General features: G+C 39.8%; 1 protein-coding gene across 1 annotated transcript in view; it reads right to left on the bottom strand.

Annotated features, from left to right (window-relative positions):
* The window catches only part of LOC118808439 (membrane-associated guanylate kinase, WW and PDZ domain-containing protein 3), a 152,255-nt gene extending 130,380 nt beyond the window's left edge, over positions 1-21,875 (bottom strand). Inside the window, exons 1-2 of the mRNA XM_036571110.1 lie at positions 21,593-21,875; positions 20,927-21,439 (exon numbers count right to left, since the gene is read on the bottom strand). Of these exons, the coding sequence (XP_036427003.1) occupies positions 20,927-21,233 (307 nt within the window). The 5' untranslated portion in view covers positions 21,234-21,439; positions 21,593-21,875. The remainder of the gene's footprint in view (positions 1-20,926; positions 21,440-21,592) is intronic.
* Positions 21,876-22,529: the final 654 nt, after the last annotated feature.

Here is a 22,529-nt window from a genome sequence, read left to right as displayed (position 1 = left end):
TTAGGGTTTGAATTAATGTCAGACCTAAAAGTCTTAGGTTCAGAATGAGCTCACCCCTTAAATGACCATTAAGCACTGTTTTGATCACTAGCCAGACCATTAAACTTCAGCAAAATGAACAAACGGGCTTTATCAAATGCCTATTTGTCCATCACGTCCACCCAGAAAGAAAGGTCAAGATCTTGTTCAAATGACTTATAATGAATGAATGAATCATTGATGCGGATCATCATTATGAGTAAGGAACATTTCTTAACAGCATGCTTAAAGGGAAAAAACACATCTCTCATTCCTTCCTCATCAGGTTGGACCGGTTTTAATCAGCTCACACATAAGTACACATACATGCACACACACCCACATGGCACACAGAGACTTGTATGGAGGGATTCCAGACATACTCAGTCTGTGTGTGTGCACGAAACTGCCAGCCAGGAGGAAAGTTTCCCCTCCACCAGCAGACTGTGAAATGCTCTCTCTCTCTCTCTCACTTTAATACCTGGCCCTGACACTATAGCTGTCACAGGAAGTGGGCTTCTGTCAGAGCAGATAGCTCCTCTGTTCATCTCAGTTTCGCCATGTGGCAATCGTTGGCCACAGCATCAGGAGAGGAAGGTTTATTGGTTTTTATGGAGTGCTCAACAGCTTAATTCAACCAAAACGCCATGGACGCTATCCAGTGCAGGAGAGCTGAAACCACAGAGATGCCATGCACAGTAACCTAGTGTGCCACTTGTTACTGATCATATATTCATAAAGGCTCAAAGGGGCAAATATATTTATATTGATATATTTATTCATTCTAAAATGCTAACATTATGCCAATGTGAAAACATACAAACTTAAAGTTAATATCTACCAGAAACAGGACAGAACTTATAGACAGATATTCTTTTCCAAGATCTGTACCAATACTGAAACCTTGAGCATCGGCTTAGGTATCAGCTGATACTGATGCAGATTTTTTTCTTTAAATTTAACTTTAAATGACTGCTACAGCTTTCACACGCCAGAAATTAATACACAGTTTTGCACTATGGAACTGCTCCGTAGACCTGTACTGGAAATTCTCACAGATCAAAACAAAGTGCTACAGATATTGCAGACAATTAGTCTTGTACTGTCCATTTTTCTGTGCGAATGATAAAGAAGACTGTGTTAAAGCACCGTGTAGCACAGAATGTTTAACTATTTATTGTTTAAAATGGCCATAAATGATACAATTCATGAAATATGTATGGTCCATACATTCAAGACAAGCTAAATATCATATGAATGGAGCGGACGTGGAGCGAGTTTTCTCTGATGCGTGAGCAAAGAGTGTGAAATGAAAAACCCAGATCGGGCTGGAACAGAATGATTACAGAATGCTTTGAGCAAGGAGTGGAAATTTCTACCGCTCCACTCCACTCACATACTCTGCTGTGAGCTATAAACATGAACAAAACTTCACCATGTAAAATGGGCAGCCATTTAAGACAACAGGTGTTAGGCTGAATTCAGACTCCATTTTTACGAGCACGAAACGCAGGCGTTATGGACGTTACAGATTACTTTTGTGATCTGTGTTTTTTTTTGTAAGTAAATGGTTATTCTGAATTTTTTAACTATATATAACTCTAAATAAGAGAAATCACAAACATAATCTAGTGTGCATATGTCTGCATGATGCACATAAATGTGAAAAGAAGACAGATTCTGCGGGTTAAGTCACAATGCCGCACAACACTTGTTTTCTAAAGTAGTGCGTTCGGCTACGCTGTGAAGTTCTGTTCATTCTGTTCTGTTCAAACTGTGTCCTAAACCAAGTGTGTGTGACCCTGATGAAGATGTGGATGAAGTATGAGTAGGTTAGGAGAAGGTTTGGGGGACATATTTATAGAAAAGGTTTGGGTAACTACTTACATCTTGTATTTGTTAGCAACATTAGCCTCATAGCTCCGGCACTAAACTAAAGAAGCAATATTTGGACAACAAAGACGTTTTGGCTTATCGACTGCAATTGGCCGTCGGTGGAAAATTATGCTAATTAGATTTTTGGTCATTTAAATGTACCACGCCCACGACATAACAATTCAGGAAAAAAAAACAAATATTTCTTCTGTAGAAATTTGCAAAAAATTATACTATTTACATTAATGAAACTGTAATTCTGGCATAACAGCTAGCTACCTGCTGCCCTATGTTAACGTTAGCTATATATGCTTACTGTTATCATTGTGACCTACTTTACTTCGCATTACAAGCAATTCTGTGATTTCTCAGGCCACATTTTTCACAGAACTGGACAGAATTTGTTGTTTTATTGCTATAATTCAGTATTTTCTTGTTTGTATCAGACTGAAACCGATACTGGGTGTTGGATTGATGCCGTCTCTAAAATTTACTGAGCGCTGAGTGCATTAATTGTGGAAAGATTGTAATCAGCCTGAAATAACATTGAGGGTGAGACGGAATGCAACAGTGGATCTCTGCTTCCTTCCAAATGCCAGTCAACCATGTTAAATGTCTCTAAAGGGACATACTCTGTCTCTGTCTCTCTCTCTCTCTCTCTCTCTCTCTCTCTCTCTCACATATGCACATTCCAAAAAAGGCTAGCTGACAGAGAGTTCTGCCAAAACATGATGCAACAAAGCTTGAAAAAGCTAAAGACTGTTTCATGTAAATATTTAAAACCAGCTTTAAGATCTGTTCCTATTGAGTCACATGAAGGAGAAGAGGCTTGCTTAAGACATTACATATGCTTCAAAACATATGATGTTGACTGAATTTTGTACTACCAGTACATATTAGCCCAAAAGCATCTGCACAGTAACCCACAAAACCTGGTTAAATGGAAAAAAAGCAGAGTTATGCACATCCATTAGCGTTAAAAAGATTCATATTTTAGTTTACACTTCATTATAAAGTATAAGCACTTTCAGGCGTTCTGGAGAACTGCATAATGCCTTTGTTTGTTTGGGATGCTTAGACAAAATTTACCGTAACACAAGATGTTATTTTAACTAAACATGGCCCTCGGCGCATGATTGAGCAGATGCGTTCGGGGCGATAAAAGAATGGAAATCCCGGGTGAGAGCGTGTTGCATTTCCACAGCGTAGCTGGAGTGTGAGAAATTTTTCAGCAGCTTCTACTGTGCTTAGCATCGACACACGGTCCATCAAATCCCATAAGAACATACAGTGTTTGACCCCCATGTGTCCGGTTCTCAGTGCTTATAGCATGTAGCGCTTTACTGTGTCAGCTATGCTATCAGTCTCTGTCTATCTGCCTACGGCAACAGCCATCCGGATTAGACTACGACAGGCAGCTAGAAAGCAATGTCCCCAAGAGGATGTCTGCATTGGTGTGGTGGTGGTGGTGGGGGGGTTACATAATACACAGTAATCCCCAGGCTCGCGTGTATGTGTGTGCACGAGCATGTGTGTACGAGTACGCATGTGAGCAAGAGAGAGAGAATGTGTCAAATGTCCCTTTTCCACCAAGTGCTACTAGCCTGTCCCTTTAAATCACACTGCAGTTAATGCACTGTCAGGATAAACATGATCTCTTATTGATCACCCGGTGATGTATTTACTAGAGCACAGTAAGGTTTTAGTAGGTTCTCTAGGCTTTGAATGCATGTATTTATGGTAGAGATGGGGAAAAATCAATTCTCAGATCCATCACGATTCTCTCTTGATTCTTAATCGATTCAGAAGACATCAACTGAATTACACTAATGAATATACAACTAATTGTATACATTTTTTGAAGAAGCAAAGAAAATTTCATCAATGCACGCATATGTGTAAGCACAAAATGGCCACAAAGTTCATGCATATGAAGTAAAGATCTAAAAACTTTTTAAACATGCCTTACTCAGGAATGTGGCTTGACAACCAGCTCAGAAAACGCTAATCAGCCAACAGAAAACTCCAGTATTATTCAGAGTTTACTAAAAGATTAACTGTAAAGTTGCAGCATACAGGGAAAATATGATGGGGTATCCCAGAGTGTAACATATTCTCAGTATTTTCCGTTCAGCTTGTGTGTCCCGATGATTCAGATGAGTATATGACAATATTATGCTTGGTTTCCACAACAGGTATTTATAGCAGAGCTCCAGAACCCCTCTACTATAATGATATATGATGTAAAGCATGTGGACTTGATGCAGCTTGGAAACTCAGTTATTTACAAGAGCATGTGTTGCAGCCTGAAGATTATTCAGTAGCGGGGCACTATTATCATGCAAGCCCCTGTTGTGTGCATCACTTAAAAAAAGAAACAGCCATGAATGTACGTATTTGCTAACTTGTATCATTTATTATTTTATTTTATTTAAAGATTTACATGAAAATCACTTGTTGTTTAAAAAGAAAGTATGTCTATAACCTAAAAAAATCATAACATAGGCTACAGAAATAAAGAATGGAGATTCATTGAGAATCAATTTATAATCACATCTTGGCTGTGAAGTGAAATCAAATCGAATTGTGAGGTGTCTAGAGATTCTCACCTCTAATTTATGGTACAATATTATCAGCAGGCATAACCTAAACACACACACACACACACACACACTTTGAGTTTGGGTAACTATCTACATCTTGTATTTGTTAGCAACGTTAACCTCACAGCTCCAGAGCTAAACTAAAGAAGCAAAATTTGGATACCAAATATGTTTCGGCTTATCGACTACAACTGGGCATCAACTGAAAATTATGCTAATTCGATTTTTGGCCATCTTAATGTATCATGCACACAACATAACATTTGGGGTTTTTTTTGTTTGTTTTTTTTTCGATTCAGTTGAAAAAAAAAAAAATATCCCTTCTGTACAAATTTGTGCAAAATTACACTATTTACAATGATGGAACTGTAATTCTGGCATAACAGCAAGCTACCTGCTGCTCTTACGTTAACAATAGCTATCTGTGCTTATTGTTACCATTGTGACCCGCTTTACTTCGCTTTACTTCATGTTGCGTTACAAGCAATTCTGTGATATTTCAGGTTATATTTGTCACAGAACTAGGTTGGATTTGTTGTTTTATTCCTATGATATAAAATTCAGTATTTTAATGTTTGTATGAGACTGATACCAATACTGGGTGTTGGATTGGTGCCATCTCTAAAAATTACTGAGTGCTGTATGAATTAACTGCAGAGATTCATCGAGAATCATTTTAGAACCACATCTTGGCTCCCTGAAGTGAAATCAAATCGAATTGTGAGGTGTCTAGAGATTCTCACCTCTAAATTATGGTACAATATTATCAGCAGGCATAACCTAAACCCAAACACACTGTTTGAAAAGACTGTTTCATCCTCAACCCTAAAGCTTCACTGGCACTCACATACTCTTACATACACACACACATACTCCTAGCATGACATTTGCTAGAGATGGCAACCGTTCAGAGAGCCCAACTGTTGTCCAGCCATGGCGGTGCATAAGTAAGCAGGGCGTTAGGGGAATGAGATGAAATGCCAAGGGGATTGGCCTGGCATCGTGCCTGTTGCTGTGCCAACCATAACAATGAGCACTACCATCCTCACACACATATACACACACACACACACACATACACATAAAAGCTTTAGTGCATGATTTTAGTCCAATTCTAATTCAGAGATTGCTTTTTGTATGTTTCTCAATTTGATAGGTTCCTTTTATAATCTGCTTGTTGTTGTTGCATACAAACTCCTACATGAAGCTATACTATGAATGAAGTGTGTTTGTGCTAGTGGACAGTGGATTGCCTAACCCAGGTTTTTTTAGGAGAGGGTTAATCTCCCCTGTGATGAGATTATATCAAACAAATGAGGAATGACAGGATGAAAGAGAGACTTTTTCCTACCCAGTCACCAGCCTTCCAGCAATCCATAAAACAAACTGTCCCGCCTCCCCAGTGGCACTTCATCAATCCATCCTTTCAATGGCAGCTTTCTCCATCTAAATGCTGATCTGTCCCTTTTTTGTCCTCTTTGTCCTCGTGCTGGCCAGTAAATGGAGCCGAAGGTCTTTCTCTTCATATATTTCTTTAGCATATGCAGTCATACTGTATGCTGTTCAGCCCACTAATGCCCACCTGCCACTCAGCATGATTGTCCTCCTCACTTATAGTCAACAGCAGCATACCATAATGTAACTCACTACGGTCTCCCTATATGCTGACACATAAACATCTGTAATCATCAGCAATGACTCTTACAGAACATCCACCACTTGCACTGCCATCCTAATGTTAGGGCTGAACAATTTCTAATGGCGATATTTAAGACCAATATTGTGTTTGTGATTCAAGTTGTGATTGTTTTCCATAAATTAAAGTTCAAGCCTGATTTTTTTTGCCAAGAAGACCAGAACATCCACTTTTCTGGCTTTAGGCTCAAGCTCTGAAGGTAACGCACCACATGACCAGGTAGTTGTGGCTGTGTACACAAAATGTGGGTGTTTGGTTGTTTCTTAAAACATGTAGGCTATAATTAAAACTGCAGCTCTTGCAATATGAAAACTGCTCTCTATCAAAGTGAGATTTGATATAAAATGAGTCATCTTTCAGCTCTACATATCATCCTGGTGTAATGTTACGTTCCGTCACACAGGGCCAGATGAGCCCTTTGCTCCAGGTTTCAGATCCAAATAGGACCCATTCAGCCTGGAACTAGTGCTCTTACTTATGCTTCTGTTATTCCTTCAACACCATCTATATATATATATATTGGTGAATATAAAGTTCAGGATGTACAGTGTAACAATGCATCTATCAGGAATATCTTAACTGGTAAATCATACACTAATATAATTAAACATCATATTTGGGGAAAATTTGATATTAAAACTTCAAAATACATAAGAACTCATTACCTTTCTTCTCCTGTTTCTCCAAAAAATGAAAGAAGTGCACTTAAAGATTCTCAAAGATATACCCTTCAAAAGAATTCCTTAGATTGACATTTAATACTGACGATAACAACTGTCAGCTCTGCGCATGTAATACTGACCAAAAATTATATGCATTTAATCACTCAAGACGTTTCTGGAATGAATTATGAATTTGGCTTTCATCCAAAAATACTGACATAAAGAAGTTTACTTATAAGAATGTTAAACTCTATAATCTTTTAAGAGATTATTTAGTTAATAACATTTTCATAACTGCCAAAGTTTCATCCACAAAAGTAGATTTACAAAAATCCCTCCATCCTTTTTAGTATTTAAGGCAGAACATTTTTCTGGATGCTCTTAATGTAGTTTCATGTAGGAAGAGCAAAAAGCTGTTAAAACAGATTTAGGAAAAAATGATTTGCAGGAATAACATATATTATAATTGCTGAATCTGTTCCCTTTGTGGGTGTTTTGTTATTATTATTATTATTATTATTATTATTATTTGTTTTTCTTTAAAATTTTACTTTATATCAATCAACCCTCTGTTGTAACTAGTCTGTGCCGTCATCTTGATTGATCACTTGTATATCAATGCTTAGCTGTTGTTAAACAATACCCAGCATGCCTTATATGTATGTACATTTGAATCTAATTGAAAAAAAAATAACAGTTCGGAAATTCATGCATGTTATCTACAAAACTGTACTAAATGTACCATGTTTATGCCATGTCGATGTAAAAAAAATGTTAAAAAAGGCCTGCACACTAATAAAAAAAATAAAATATATATATATACACACACACACATATATATATATATAATTTTTTTTTCAAGTAATTATTATTTTTAAATTAGTTCAAGAAAGAGGAGAAAAAACAGTACATGTTACTAATCAAATGACCAAGTAACACAGCAATCAATGAATACAAAGACAAAGCCATCTTAAAAAATAAAAAACAGTCTATATGCTTGAAACCATAATCAAGCCTAATCTATCTGGCCTATTCACTCTAATGTTGCCTATTGCCTATTCAATGTAATGTTTTGTTTTTTCACTTACGAAGTCTACACTACCATGACCACATTATCCCTGTGGTCAGCTAAGGGAGATATCCCAAACAGACTTAAAAAAGCAGGCAAAATGCCTTTCTCTCTCATGCAAACAACGCAGTAGGATTTGACTAAAAAGAGGGGAGATATTGTGTGATTAGCTACAGCCATAGTAAACTGATTAATGATGCTCTGCCAGTGCCTACTGCAACTGCATGAAAGCATGTTTTGCTCTGCACCTACTCGTGTACATACATCTGGCCCTTCAAATATGAAATCCAGTGACCGCTTCAGCAGCACTGGCAGCAATCCCAGCAGCAGAGTATGTAGGTTTTTCTACTTCACGTCTATGTTATAAGAGGACATAATCCGTCTGGTCCTGTCCATCATTTGGCCTTAAGCTGCTGGTTAAGAGCAGGGTAATTCAAATGGCCTCTTCTCATGATGCGTGTCATTTAGAGGTGATGCTCTCTAATCTCCAAGCCCATAAACACAGCTGCTGGGACAGGTGCATGAGTTAGATAATAGTGTATACTTAGTTTTAACCGATACTCAATATTGTTGAATACTGTGATTTTTTTTTTCCCCCACTGTTGTAATACTTCAGTCATTGTAATAAGCAGACGAGAAGGTCACATCTTGTCCAGCGTAATACTTAATTATATATATATATATATATTATATATATATATATATATATATATATATATATATATATATATATATATATATATATGTCATATTTTAAAAATTACATTTAAAATTCTATGCATCATTCATTGAGTCTGCAAAGATAACATCACCCACCTGCCCCAAAAAAAATAGGATATCAATTGCAAATCCTGTATTCCATCATAGATACAATATGGGAAAGCCTTATTATTTTTATACCCCTCAAGCCTAACAAAGGGAGGTACAGATCTGAGTATTTGGTCGCAGGCCAGGTTCTGGATGCTGATTAAACCTAGTTTTAACCTAAAAAGGATTTTCAATGCTCATTCACTATTTATTTAATCCAAGATTAGGCTTAATCTGTATGGGAAACAAGCTTCCAGCGTTTCCGACGAGAGCAAGTTTGAAAGGAGACCAATGTCAATCACAGAACCAACTAACAGACTTCCAGAGCCTCAGCTGTTACAGAAGACCTTCATTTTGAAATAAGGATCCAGGAAAATTACTTTTCAGCCTGAGTTATCTAGAATATTCACCCAGTTTCACTTATCACACAGCAAGAGAACTCAGCCAACCACTCAATCCTACTGATGCAGTATTACATTAATGCAATTTTGGAATGCATTTTGGTGCATGAGCACTCCCTGATGACATCAATCGAAATGTAATGCATGTGTCATATTCACTTAGCATCGAACTCTCAATCACTGCACTGTCCTTGACAAGGGAGCCACCACAATGTCAGAATAAGTGTTTGGATGGCCACTGACTCACAAAAATTATATTAAAAATTACAGCTGAGGTGGATGGAGGAGAAAGAAGAGAGGTGAAAACATAGAAAGTGTAAAACACTAACAAAAGTGAGTGGAGAGAGAGAGAGAGAAAGAGAGAGAGAGAGGGAGAGGGAGAGAGAGAGAGAGAGAGAGAGAGAGAGAGAGAGAGAGAGAGAGAGAGGGGCTTCAGGCACAGAGGACACTTGCACTATAATGGTCAGACTCTGCCACTGTAGCAACACATGTGTCAGTTCGATGAGCTATCATGGCTCCTTGTTGCAGATGTAAGCGCTTGCGTTCACTGTTGATAGAACTGAGTGTGTTTAAAGTACAAGTCATTTGTCTAGTTACATTTTTATTCATTTTTAAAGAATGTGGGCACATAGTGCTGCATGCACATAGTTCTGAAAAATTAATTCAGAGAGGTTTGATGTGAAATGGTGCACTGTAGAGAAATCACCAGGTTTCTTTACAGTGGTGGTGATTGGAGCCAGGGGACGCAAGTCTACAACACAAATATAGCCATTTTATTTACTATGCAAAATGGCCAGTGAACTAACATGTCTTCTGAGTTTTTATATGCATTGTTCATCATGCACAAATGGAAAAAAGGTGTCTTTGGCTACTATTTTGCCCTAATATGCCCTGAAGATTTTTCTCAACCATAAATGTATTCTCACAAATGTTTTAGGTTAAAACCTTATCTCAAAGCTATCAATACAATGTCTCTTACATCACGCAACATATCGTCTCTGTCCGAAGAAAACCATCTCCATTTTTGTCAATTTTTAGTTTTCTATATCATTTCAACACACCAGCTGCCCCTTTACATTGTGTAAAATTTCATGGTGCATGGACCAATAGAAATGCTCTAAAATCACTTGGAATAAAATTCTTTACATTGACTTACATTGAAAGGTAAAGTGTTTTTGCCTTATTATGTAAAGTTACTATTTTGAAGATGATGTTTTTCTTTGGACAGTGACAATATTTGTGACCATTTCATGTAATAACTTTTTGTGAGGCAGCTTTTAGCAGCACTAAACGCTTCAGATCTCTGGTGTCTATAACCACCCCTGTGAACAATGCTGCTTCTCTATAAAGGTGCATTTCACATCAAACCACTCTGAATTACTTTGTTTATATTTAAGAGTTAATTACATATAAATTTAGAAAATTTGGTGGAATCACCCGCCTCCCACCCCCTGAAGACCTGCCTTTCATTGCATTCTTGGTCTGGTATGATGTATCTATGCACATACGAAAGAAGACTACTACAAGTCATAGAGGTCCATTTCACAGCCTGCTGTTTCCCCTAAAGGAGCATTCCACACAAAATCACTTCCAGCTTGTTTAGTCCTGCTAGAGTCACGCCTGGGGACATGCTGACTAAATTCCTCCAAACTGACCTCACAGTAAGGAACCACATATTAAATTATGAATTTGGTGTGGAATGCCCCTTTAAGAAGGCTGAAGCACCATAATAAAACTTTAACATTTACAATTAGAGAGTACTCTAACTGTACCAACATATACACTGAAGTCAGACAAATAGGAAATACAATTATGATTCATCACACAGTCAAGATCTTTCATCAGCCCCCTATTCATTGCTTGAATCCAATCGACCCCTTATGAAACACCATCTCTCACACAATTAGACCTGGATGAACATGCAAGAACATCTTTAAGTCATTTGAATCAAAACGGCCCTGACAAGTCAAGAGATACACACGATTCATTCTTCCGTACTAAGTCAATGACCCAGCTTCTACACTGATGCGGAAGAGTAGCGCAGACCCCTCAGTCTCACCTCGCCTTAACATGGCTTAATATTCCTCTGAGCCCTTAGGCTGTGATTTTCTATATATGGACCGGCTTAATTTACCTTACATGAAAGACTATGAACATTTTTTATTCGTGGCACTGCATGTTTTAATCAAAGGTTTGTTGTTTGTACAGTGCTGCTAACCCTTACATTGTGCACCACAGAATGGGAAGCCTCTGGCTGTCTTTCCATATCAAAGGGCTAAAGTTGTTGCTGAGACTGCAACCCCTGCTTTCCTCCTTATTAGGAAGATGCAACAACATCATCATCATACTGGAATGCTTGATTGTAAGAATCCTCAAGACTACCTTACCTAGGAGATATTCATTTTGAGGGATCTGAGAGAATTTTCTAAAGGCTTTAAAGACACTGCAATCAAGACAGGCCAGATAAAATAAGGTCATAAGAACATTTCACTTTACTGATAAGTTAAGTAATACTCTTATTTCACTGTTAAGTTTTCAATTGGCAACGAAAGGGTTAAATTCTTGAAAGTACACACAGCTCTCCATTTGTTTAGCACTGGAGGTCAGATTCAGGTCAGATCAGCAACCACCATAATTAGGAACTGACAGTGAAATCTGGTAATCATGTTTGATTTTCAATTGGTGAGAGAAATTTTGTGAGAAAAATGTCAATCTAGACCTTCTGAAAGTTCTAGCTATGTCACTGACAGTGAGTAAGAATGGTGGCCTGAGTAGCATGTTTCAGTCAGAAATGTAAAATGTCAGGAGGCTGGAAGGTACAATACATATGTTAATGCCTGCTACAAGCTTCACATAAAATACTGTATGTCTTTATAAGCCACAGATGTCCACATTTAATCTAGTAGGGCCAAAAAAATGTTCATGTGAATTACTGTTAGCTTTGTGCTAATAGAAATCTCACAGGTGCGCCCGTCCTAATTGGAACTCTCAGTGTTTTTTTCCCCTTGTTTTTGACATGTATGACCTGAACTGAAGGTCTAGCTCTAATAGTCATGGTTTGTTTCTGCATTATGTGAATTAAAGCCCATGTAGCCCAAAATCTTCCCTTTTAAATTTTGTGTATTAATGTACTATCTAAGACCATTTTAACAGGTTCAGCATTTATTTTCCATAAATGTCCTTCATGCATTGTATTCTTTCAAATCTAAAACATTAAAAAGCTGTTTAAAACTTACTAGATTTTTAGAAAAGAGAAAAAAGCAACTTCAGATACCAGTGGGCTTACATGCATTAAGGAAAATGGGGTCAGTGTGTATGCTCCACTGGGTCTTGTTAAATGCCAGCCAGGAAACAGTGATTATGCCTGTTAAATGCATTTTTTCTAATTATGATTTTATATTCATTTCATTTCATTAGCTAAATATTATACTATATCCAACAGGTCAACAATAACAAAGACAGGTTTTGGTAGCCAGATATGGTAGTCAGCTTAGCCACAAACCTTGGAGCAGATGTGTGTGATTTTTTCGGTAGTGCAGTCTTCCCTACTGTTTAATCCAGATCCAACACCCCACCTCTTGTGTTAATGCTTTGGGAAAAAAGGGTAAGATTTTACACACTTTAAAAAATATTTCATTACATATAACCCCTTTAAATTCATACACTTATTACATCATATTAAGGGTGGGAATCTCTAGGCACCTCACAATTCGATTCGATTAAGATTCAGAGGCCGCGATGCGATTATAAAACGATTATCAATGTATCTTGATGCATCTTTTTTTCTATACAGGATTTCTTTCTTCTCACTGTGTGATGACTTGTATTACAAGTATTTGTAATGATCCATAATGAATTTACTTCCAATATCTTTTATTAATAAAACAAATGGAAGTTCTGTGGTAAGTAAACTGGAAGGCTCTCATTCGCTGCTCTTGTTTGGAGCACTGCTGCTGCCACTCCTCTGCAATAAAATGCGCAGTTACGATGAAATAAGATCCAGTAGCAATGGATGTCCAAGCAGCACGTTACAGCCGTCCTGCCCGTTTCCTTTAGTGATTTTATAACTTCGGTTCTGGTCTCGTTGTAGAGAGTGGTGGGGGTCGCTGTGTCAGTAAAATATCTTTGAGACGGGGCGTGTGCAACATAGCGCGAAAGCCCTTGTTCTCAACGACTAAGAACTGGTGTGCAGACTGCAGATCACATAGCACCACCAGTCTCGCCTGGCTAGTTGCTAACGAAAAGGCATTTAAGACAAACATTTTGAGACAAATGGACTTATTCGCATTTATAAGCTCCGCAGTTGGTTTCCTGGTATGTTAAATCTGCGAAGAGAGACTGTCAAACAGCAAAGAGATGAAGTCAGCTTCTCTTTCGAGTTTTCCCATTCCACCTTAAATGGTGCTGCATTTACATTCGCCACCTCAGTCAGAATTTAAGGTGGAACGGGAAAATTCTAACAAGAAGCTGGAGAATAAGAAGCGACTTCAGCCTTGTAAAACAGTCGAACGTTGAGAGGCGTTTTACAAGAAACTATTCAACTTTTGAGGAAAAGTTTTCTGGCGGAGATGGGAGGAAAGCGCTATAGCTAAAGCATAAAGCAGAGCAGAGTTAATCTGCGTTTTCGTTTATATTTTTTAGCCTATACTAGAACATTAGCACATACTGATTAGCACATATTGGAAATAAAATGTTGTGGCTCCCAAGGTGGTTTGTTTTTTTGTTGAAAGGACAAAATGGCTCTTCTTAACGTTTGGGTTTTCGACCCCTGATCTATCTTGGCTTTTAACGCAGAGGGTGCCGGTCGGATTTCTCACTTACCCAGTAGAGTTTTGTTATGTGCCGCCATAGACTGTCCGGGCGCTGCACTTCCGCACTTCGCATTGTCAACATTACGTTATAGATTAAAATGTAGAAAATCGATTTTTGACATTTGTGAATCGATTCAGAATCATCCACGTCCGCATCACGATGCATCTAAGAATTGATTCCCCCCCCACCCCTACATCATATATTGTATCATTATTTGAAAATTTCATGGAAAACAAATCTTAAGCTGATTTTCAATCTCTGTGCACACATACTCAGAGCACACAAGATCAACTCAGTGGGAGACGGCATAAAGTGCGCTCAGAGAGCACACAGAAAAGTGACTAAAAGTGGCTATAAGGAAGCGACAAAGAAGGAACTTCACCTTAAGGCAGTTGATTTTCTTGTACACACCTCTCAGTAATGCCGGGTTGCTCAGGTATGCTCACTAGTGAAGCGATGGCTGGTTTAAGCCTTTTTCTCTAAACTGAATATTTGAGTAATATCTAAAAGTAATGCAAGGCTGTGGAACTGGCTGTTAAATCATTAAACTAGTGCAACAGCAGTGTATGCCAAGGGCTGCAATTAAGGAGTGATTTTTAAATAGAGACCTCCACCCCCACGACTGCCCACTCTGGAAACCTTCTTCACTCGATCACTAGAGAGATATCCTCCCCTTTTCCACAGCCTGGCTACTCAGCCTGTTTCGTTAATTTCCATATATTCATCCTTTTGAGATGCAGCCTGCAGCTGTGTTCCTCGGCAAGGTGTAGAACGCAATATATGTTACATATATATTTACTCCGGTTAATGATGGGCTGGGTTAGATCTAGCAAGCATGATTTTAAACGTGCTTTGACACTCTGATTAGTCAGAGACTAACGATTCCCAGGCTTTATTTTGTAACATCTCACATTTCTGATGTCAGAGGATGTAACTTATAAAGCTTTTTACATGCAAAATGTGTAGTAATAAATATATACATGTGCATAATAAAAGACTAGTGATAAACAGAAATAGAAATTAAAGACACACCAGGCCAAAAATCCAAAAAAAGGTAACAATTACAGTACTACGGTATGTACCACGAAATCCACAAAACATCTTCAACAACAGATGACGACTTTCATCATTTTTTAGTTTTGTTAGTGGTTTGAGAAGTTTTTTGCCTTTTTTAAAAACTGAGCTTGTTTGCTGGACTTTTCTTTCTGCTTCTGTCATTTTGCTGTATTTTGCATATGAGATTTAGACTGTCAACTGGTAACAAACCTGTAACAGGGAAGTCCTTGGACACTGTGCCCCTTTTTCATATCTAGCATGAACAGTGATTACAAATCTCTTATCTAATGTCCTTCATAAAAACCATGAAATAATTCCCCACGGTCAACGTTTTCACTGTTGATCTGCTGCCACTCAAACTGTTCAAAAGTGTCTAATTTGACTGGCACAGGAGAGTGAAGGGAACAAACAGCATTTTTATAAATATTTGTAGTCTTATATTTTGACAATTTGTCATAGGCCTATTTAATCTTTTTTCTAACCAAACATTTCATTTTTCTCTTTCCAGCTGATGTTTTAGTGCATCCCTTTAAAATAGAGCATGTGTCATCAGGCCTTCACTCCTTCAGGGCAATGAGGGATGCAATGGATAGCAGGTAAACATGCAGTGATTATGGGAAGGAACGTTAGTGTAGCGTTTATGGCGTGGCATAGGCGACTACATCATTTCCTGTTAAAAGCTGATCCTCTTGACTCTCTCTTTCTGCCTCTATGTGTAGGCATCCTACTCACTGCATCTATTATTTATGCACACTGAATTACGCATGAGGCCAAGGCACGGGCAACACACGCTCGCAAGGAGCCCCCCTACCCAAACTTGCACATCCAACAACTGCGGCTCCAGTGTCGTATCCTGGCCTCTGAGGAGACAAACAAAAGTTCACAGGCAGTTTAAAAGCGTGCTCTTTGTGCAGCTGCGAGATGGTGTGAGACAGGCAGGGCCTGGTGAACCCGGCATCAACATGGGACAGCATCAGAACCAAGCACACAGCCCTGAGGCCTTGGTCGCAGCTGCCACTGATGGAACTTTTCACACTCCCGGTTGCTCTGTTACTCAACACTTGTGCACGTCCACTTGCAACATCCCCACCACAACCCATTCATTTCAATGGAGCGCTCCTTCACATCATGTTGCGCGTGATGGGTTGCAGTGCTGCGCAATCTTCTTTAGCAGGCAGTGTAAAAATTCAGCAGATTTCAACTTTATGCAAATGAGTGCGATTGCTGCACTGAGTTTAACCAATCAGGCAAGGGTACACTGGTCTTGATAACAAATAGCAAACATACCTTTCTCTGAAAGCAAAGAGAAGCAACAATGGCTCTCTTTCTCTTTTTTGAATCCATGACAGGTTTATATAATGATGAAAATATCTGGTTTTATACAGACAACAGTGAAGATTGAAGATTTGGAGGGAGGAAGTCCATTTGGATGTAATTTACATGGTTTGAGAGGAAAAACTTAAACCCTATGCAGCTCTAAGGTTACTTGCTAAGGTGATACTAAGCAAGCTAGCTTTCTTGGAAGCATTCTGAAAAATATAAAAGCGTAAAAAGTAAGTCTGTACTTTAGTCTCAATGTAAGCTGCTGTGCAACAGCAAACAGCATATCAGATTCTTCACTGCCCCACATATGTTCAGTATGGTTCTGTCCTTTCCATAACAACACAGAAATGCTGGCCAGAGAGATCTGCCGCGGCGAGAAAAAGTCCAAGTGGAAGCGTAGCAAAACCCAGTTAAAATGACCCTATTCTCTCACACCCCCAAAACAGCTCGCCCTCCTATCAAAATGCATATTTGGAGATTATAAATCTATAACCCTCTAACATGCTATCAAACACTAATATCTGCAGTACCAACTATAACATATACATCCTATATTTACCATTATAATGATAAACACATCGTTAAGGGCTGCAATGATATATCAAATTACCTTATACACGCTGTGCCAGAGACGTCATTACATTGCCGGCACAAACTGTCAGAAGACTAATAAGTGCTTTTCTTCTGGGATTGAACCCTGTTCTCCCATATGGAGGACGAGTCTGTAAAAATGTCAAACTTTACGATTATCCTCATACCTAGTTTTGTGTCTTTTGAGAGTGATGCTGTAATGACTATTATCAAGACATTAGTATATTTAATAACTAAACCAAAATGAATAAAAAAATAAACAAAAATATTTATTTAGTCTGGTGTGCCTATACAAAAAATAAATATAGATACTATAGGGCCAACAGTATCTGGACACCTGCCCATCATACCTACGTAAGCTTGTTGAGCATCCCATTTCAAAATCATGAGCATTAGTATGGAGTTGGCCCTCCTTTTGCAGCTACAACAACCTTTACTGTTCAGATAAAGGCTTTTCACAAGATGTTGTGGTGTGTCTGTGGGAATTTGTGCCCATTCAGTCAAAAGAGCATTTGTGAGGTCAGTCACTGATGTTAGACAAGAGGGCCTGACTCACAATCAACGTTCTAATTCATACCAAAGGTGTTTAGTGAGGTTGACATGAGGTCTCTATGCAGGTCACTAGAGTTTCTCCACACCAAGCTCATCAAACCATGTCTTTAAGGAATTTTACTTCGCTTTGTGCACTGGGGCATACTCATACTGGAACAGGAAAGGGCCTTCCCCAAACTGTTGCCAGAAAGTTGGAAGAATATAATTGTTCTAAAACCTCCTGGTATGCTATAGCATTCATTTTTACACTTCACTGGAACTAAAAGGCCCAAACCCTGAAAAAGAGCTCCAGACTATTATCCCTCCACCACCAAACTTTATTGTTGGCACTATGCATTCTGGTAGGTATTACCCAGATTTTCAACACCCGCCTTACACAGATTTGTCCTTCAGACTGCCTGATAGTGTGAGTCATCACTCCAGAAAACACATTTCTCCTGCTTCAGAGTCCAGTGGCAGTGTGCTTTACACCACTCCAGCTAAAACCTGACATTGCGCAGCGTCATCTTAGGCTTATGTGCTGCTGCCTGTCCATGGAAACACATTTCATGAAGCTCCTGACGCACAATTCTTGTACTGTTGTTGCTTCCAGTGGCAGTTTGGATCTCTGTAGTGAGTGAAGCAACAAAGTATAAGTGGTTTTATGCACTACACATTGGTCCTGCTCTGTGAGTTTGTGTGCTCTACTGTTTCATGGCTAAGGAACTGTTGCTCCTAGATGTTTCCATTTTACAATAACAGCACTTACAGTTGACCAGAGCTGGTCTAGCAGGGCAGAAATTTCATGAACTTGTGGCAAAGAGGATATCCTATGACACTGCCACGTTTAAAGTCACTGAGCTCTTCAGTACAACGCATACTACTGCCAATGTAGGTTGAAATGCGCCATTCTAGAAAAACTTACAGTCACAGTTGCTCACAGTGGTGGTGATAGGAACCAAACATCTGAAGTGTTAAACGGCTCTAAAAGCTACCTCACACAAAGCTAGTACATGAAATGGTTACAGTTTTTTTTTAAAAAAAGGCAGAGAGGTACATGGAGGGTGTTGCTAGGCAAACTGTTCCTTTGAATTAGGAGGAAAGATTGAAAAAAGTTCAAGGTGTTATGGCCTACAGGATTTCAGGCTACGTACCTGCATTAACTCCATTTACTGTTTTACAGCAGGAAGGAAGAAAATACTCGCAGTAATGATGCTGAAAAAGCACATAAAATAATTTTTTTGCAGTTAAATTGTTAATTTTGATTGTCTATGCTTAGATAATAGCCTCATTACATCAATGATTTAAATTCTGCAGGCTACAGGCCGAGTACAGAGCTGTGCTGTTTCTTTTTTACTAGCTGCAGCTGGCAGCAGGCTATAATCCACTGAAGTTGCCAGTGATTCTCACCTCCAGACCATGCTGTTCCCTGTTTCTTCAACCATGATCTTACCCATCTGCAGCATCTTCCTTTTTTGCCAGTTTGTTGGACACAGACACTGCCCCAACAATAAACTGCTGCTCATTCTGAAACTTCTGTAGCAAAGTTAACTTTGTCTCCATCAGTTGTGCATACTTAAGATGAGGTGTTGCTGAGAAATTGGTGACCTTTCCATTAACATAATTGGCTTCTGTTCTTAGTAATAGTTTCCACTCTCCATGGCAACAAACCATTTATCATTCCTTTTATCATTTCCATGGTAATAACAGCTTTGCTCCGGCATTCCATGGCAACAGATGTATTACTTTTCCATTACTAACAGTTCTTTTCTATGTCTCCATAGTAACAAGACTCTTTCCCACTGTCAAAAACATACACCTCTTAGTGGGTCGGAGGCGAGCCCTATGGTTAACTGGAGCAGGTCCGACGCGCTCCACATGCACCAAACCACACTGGCAAGAGCAGCAGGTCACGAAGAAACTGAGCAATCCAGACTTTAATTATAAAGCTAAGTAGTCAAACAATGCTACTTAACATAAAAAGTACAAAGTCTTGCTAGTGATGGGTAAAAGCACTTCACTGTTTTATTAATAGCCTACTGTTATTACTTTTTAAATTTGTCCCTATAGCAGAGGGTTTTCCGACACTGGTCCTTGAGGACAACTGCTTTAACCAATTTAGAGTGTTCCCATCCCTTTTAAGTAACCTTGTTCATTTACATTGCTACGCTGCCATTTCTGCATGTGCATACTAAAAAAAATCTCCAATTAATCCATACAGTACTGAATTAACAACTTCATACGTGTCCAGATGAATACTGTAAGAGTTAATTAAACACCTGGGATTTTCTGGGCATCTAGAACAGCCGCCTCCGAGTCTTGCGTGCCTGTTTCTGTGCAGGTGAGCAGTAAGATTCGGCTCTGTTCAGCTCCCTTGGAGCAGAGCCGAGATTCGCAGTCCCACTCCGTAGGCACATGTGCCTTACCTACTCCGACACACCTGATTCGCTTCACACGCTGACTCAGCTGCGTCGGAGCCGGAGGTGTGCAGCCTGTGGGGTCTCCAGGGCTGGAAGCAAGAACCATTAGCGAGGAGGTTCCACGGATACAGCACCTGGCTTATAAATCACAGCAGGGAAGAGAGGGAAAGTCCTTCTTTTCTATTATAGCCACTCCCCAAGCTACAGTTGATGTTTTGCCATGTCGCTTATACTGTGCACGTCAAGAACATCTGTGGCCTTAAAATTTAGAGGTGGGCGATATGATTATATTTTAGCGTTATCGTGATAAATTATGTGTGCTTTTCTGAGCACATTGTGGATAAGTACTTAAAAAATACATGCACGTTTCATTACAAACAAAGTGTAATGTGATGTTTCACTGGATTTAGAGCAGAGTAGTATGTGAAATATTGGACAAAAATAATTGTTCTCTTAGTTGTTCATGGTATTTGAAACTCTCTAACACTGTGTTAAATATCAATTTGAAATATCAGTCAAATCTAAGCATCTCGGTGATACTGACACTTTTTTTAAAACCATGAGTGCTATCTAGAACCATTCCGTGCTTAAACTGTTCTTTGCGTAGTTAAAAGGTTCTTTAGATTGATGGAGAATATGTTGAATATGGTTCTATTTAAAAAAGGATTCTTCTATCTTTACAGGCAAGACATTGTAACAACCCTTTTGGAACCCTTTTTGGTGCTATACAGAACCATTTTTAATAAACTTTTATGTAGAACCATATACAACACATTCTCCATCACTCTAAAGAACCATTTCACCATGCAAAGAACCAACAAATCATGAATGATTCAATATAGAACTTCTAAACAGAACCATTCCTTTCACTACAGAACCCTTGAAGAACCATCTTTTCAAGAGTGTATCGTGAAAATGTCTTCAAGTGTCGTGGTATTTTACGTTTTGCCACACTGCCCACCCCTGTAAACACCTGAGCAGCCCAAAACAGCCCGAACTCTCTCTGAAGGGTGAACCGCGAACCAGCACAAGTAGCTCAGAAAATCTCAGAAGCCCCCTCACCTGGTTTGACCGTCTTGATGCGAATTGGCTCCCTGAAGTGCCGGATGACCGCATGAGTGTCTCGGTTGGTGAGTCCACTCACGGGCGTGCCGTTCACCTCCAGCAAAACGTCGCCGTAGTACGGAAGCTTCCCGGCGTGGCACACGAGGACATCCAGGTTCATCTGGCCGAGGAAGGGGAACTCTCCGAGCTCGGCGCCCCCCAGGATCTCCACCACCGAGCCGAACTCCCCCACGCCTCCCCACGACACCGCGCACTCCTGCACTTTGGTGGACCAGTGCTTCTTCCTCTTCAGCGTTTTGGACATGGCTCGGGTTAGTGTTCACTTTCAGAAGACGGTCTTTCGGAATATAAATGGAGTCCGGGTGCTGGTTAGCCTAGCGGCTGTGGACAGGAGACGTTAGTTTGGAGAACACGAACGCCATCGAGCAGCAGCAGCAGCAGCAGCCGTTGAGCCTCATCTCCTCCTCCTCCTCCTCCTCCTCCTCGTCTCCTCACGCGGAGCCAGACAGGCTACATTCAAGATAAGTCAGAAAAACAGTGAACGACGAACGAAAGCAGAAAATACTGAGTCAAACAAGCTTCTATATCCGTTTTTAGTCGAACAAAAACACTCAATAAATCACAGGAATGCGCTACAGCTAAATATGGCTACTGTTTACTTACATTTTCCAAGTTCACAACAGTAGCAGCCAACAACAACAACAGCAGCCACAGTGCTGTGGAGCGCGGGAGCAAAAAGGTTTCCTCAGCCGGTTCACTCAGTCTCAGAAGAGCCGGCGGTGGCTGAAACAGCGCGTATATGAAGGAGAGTCACTCAGTCAGTCAGTCAGTCACCTCGACTCGCACACAGCCTCGTTACCGCTAAAGCGCGAGGACGTGAAGTAAATCTAAAGAGGAATCCCGCCAGTCGCAGCTGTGCTGGTGTCCGTGTTTTCCTCCGTGCGCATCGGCGAGCCAGGCGCGAGCGCACGCGCTCCACTCCGGGCGCCCGCCGTCCGTCTGTCAGTCCGTCCGTCCGTACGTCGCTCTCCAGCCAAAATCAACCACAGCGGACCGGAGAGTGGACTCCGCTTTATCCTCGAGCTCAGCAGCGCTCACGCGTTCTCTCAGCGTCCGAGCCGCCGCCGCCGCGTTTCTCTGACAGCTGACAGGAGACGGATCCACGTCCACGCACGTTTTCGCAGGCGCCGCTGTCTCGCTCACCGAGCCGCTCGAGCGTCCGCTGAGGCGAGGCACGCGCGCGGGAAGCAACCAATGAGAGCGAGGACGCTTGAGCAATTAACTAATTATGTAAAACGGCGTCACTTCTCCGGGAAATTCGGCCTGCTCCTACTTTTATAACTCAGAGTGAAGCATCACAGCAGTTTGTTCAAGTATTTAGGAAAATAGTTGGATAAAGTGCGTTTAAAGCTTAAAGCCTGGACGTGCTGTTTTAACATGTAAACACCTAACCACCCCTGCGTTTATTTTTATAAATAATTCACCTGGTTCATTATAGTCACTCCTCAAATTTTATATTATTATTTTTTATTATATTTTTTTATTATATTATTATTATTTTTTTTTTTCTTCCAAAAATAGTGGTATAAACAAGAGGATA

Source organism: Colossoma macropomum, unplaced genomic scaffold (assembly GCF_904425465.1).
Source record: "Colossoma macropomum unplaced genomic scaffold, Colossoma_macropomum, whole genome shotgun sequence".
Lineage (NCBI taxonomy): Eukaryota > Metazoa > Chordata > Actinopteri > Characiformes > Serrasalmidae > Colossoma > Colossoma macropomum.
This window is presented reverse-complemented; position numbering and strand designations above follow the sequence as displayed.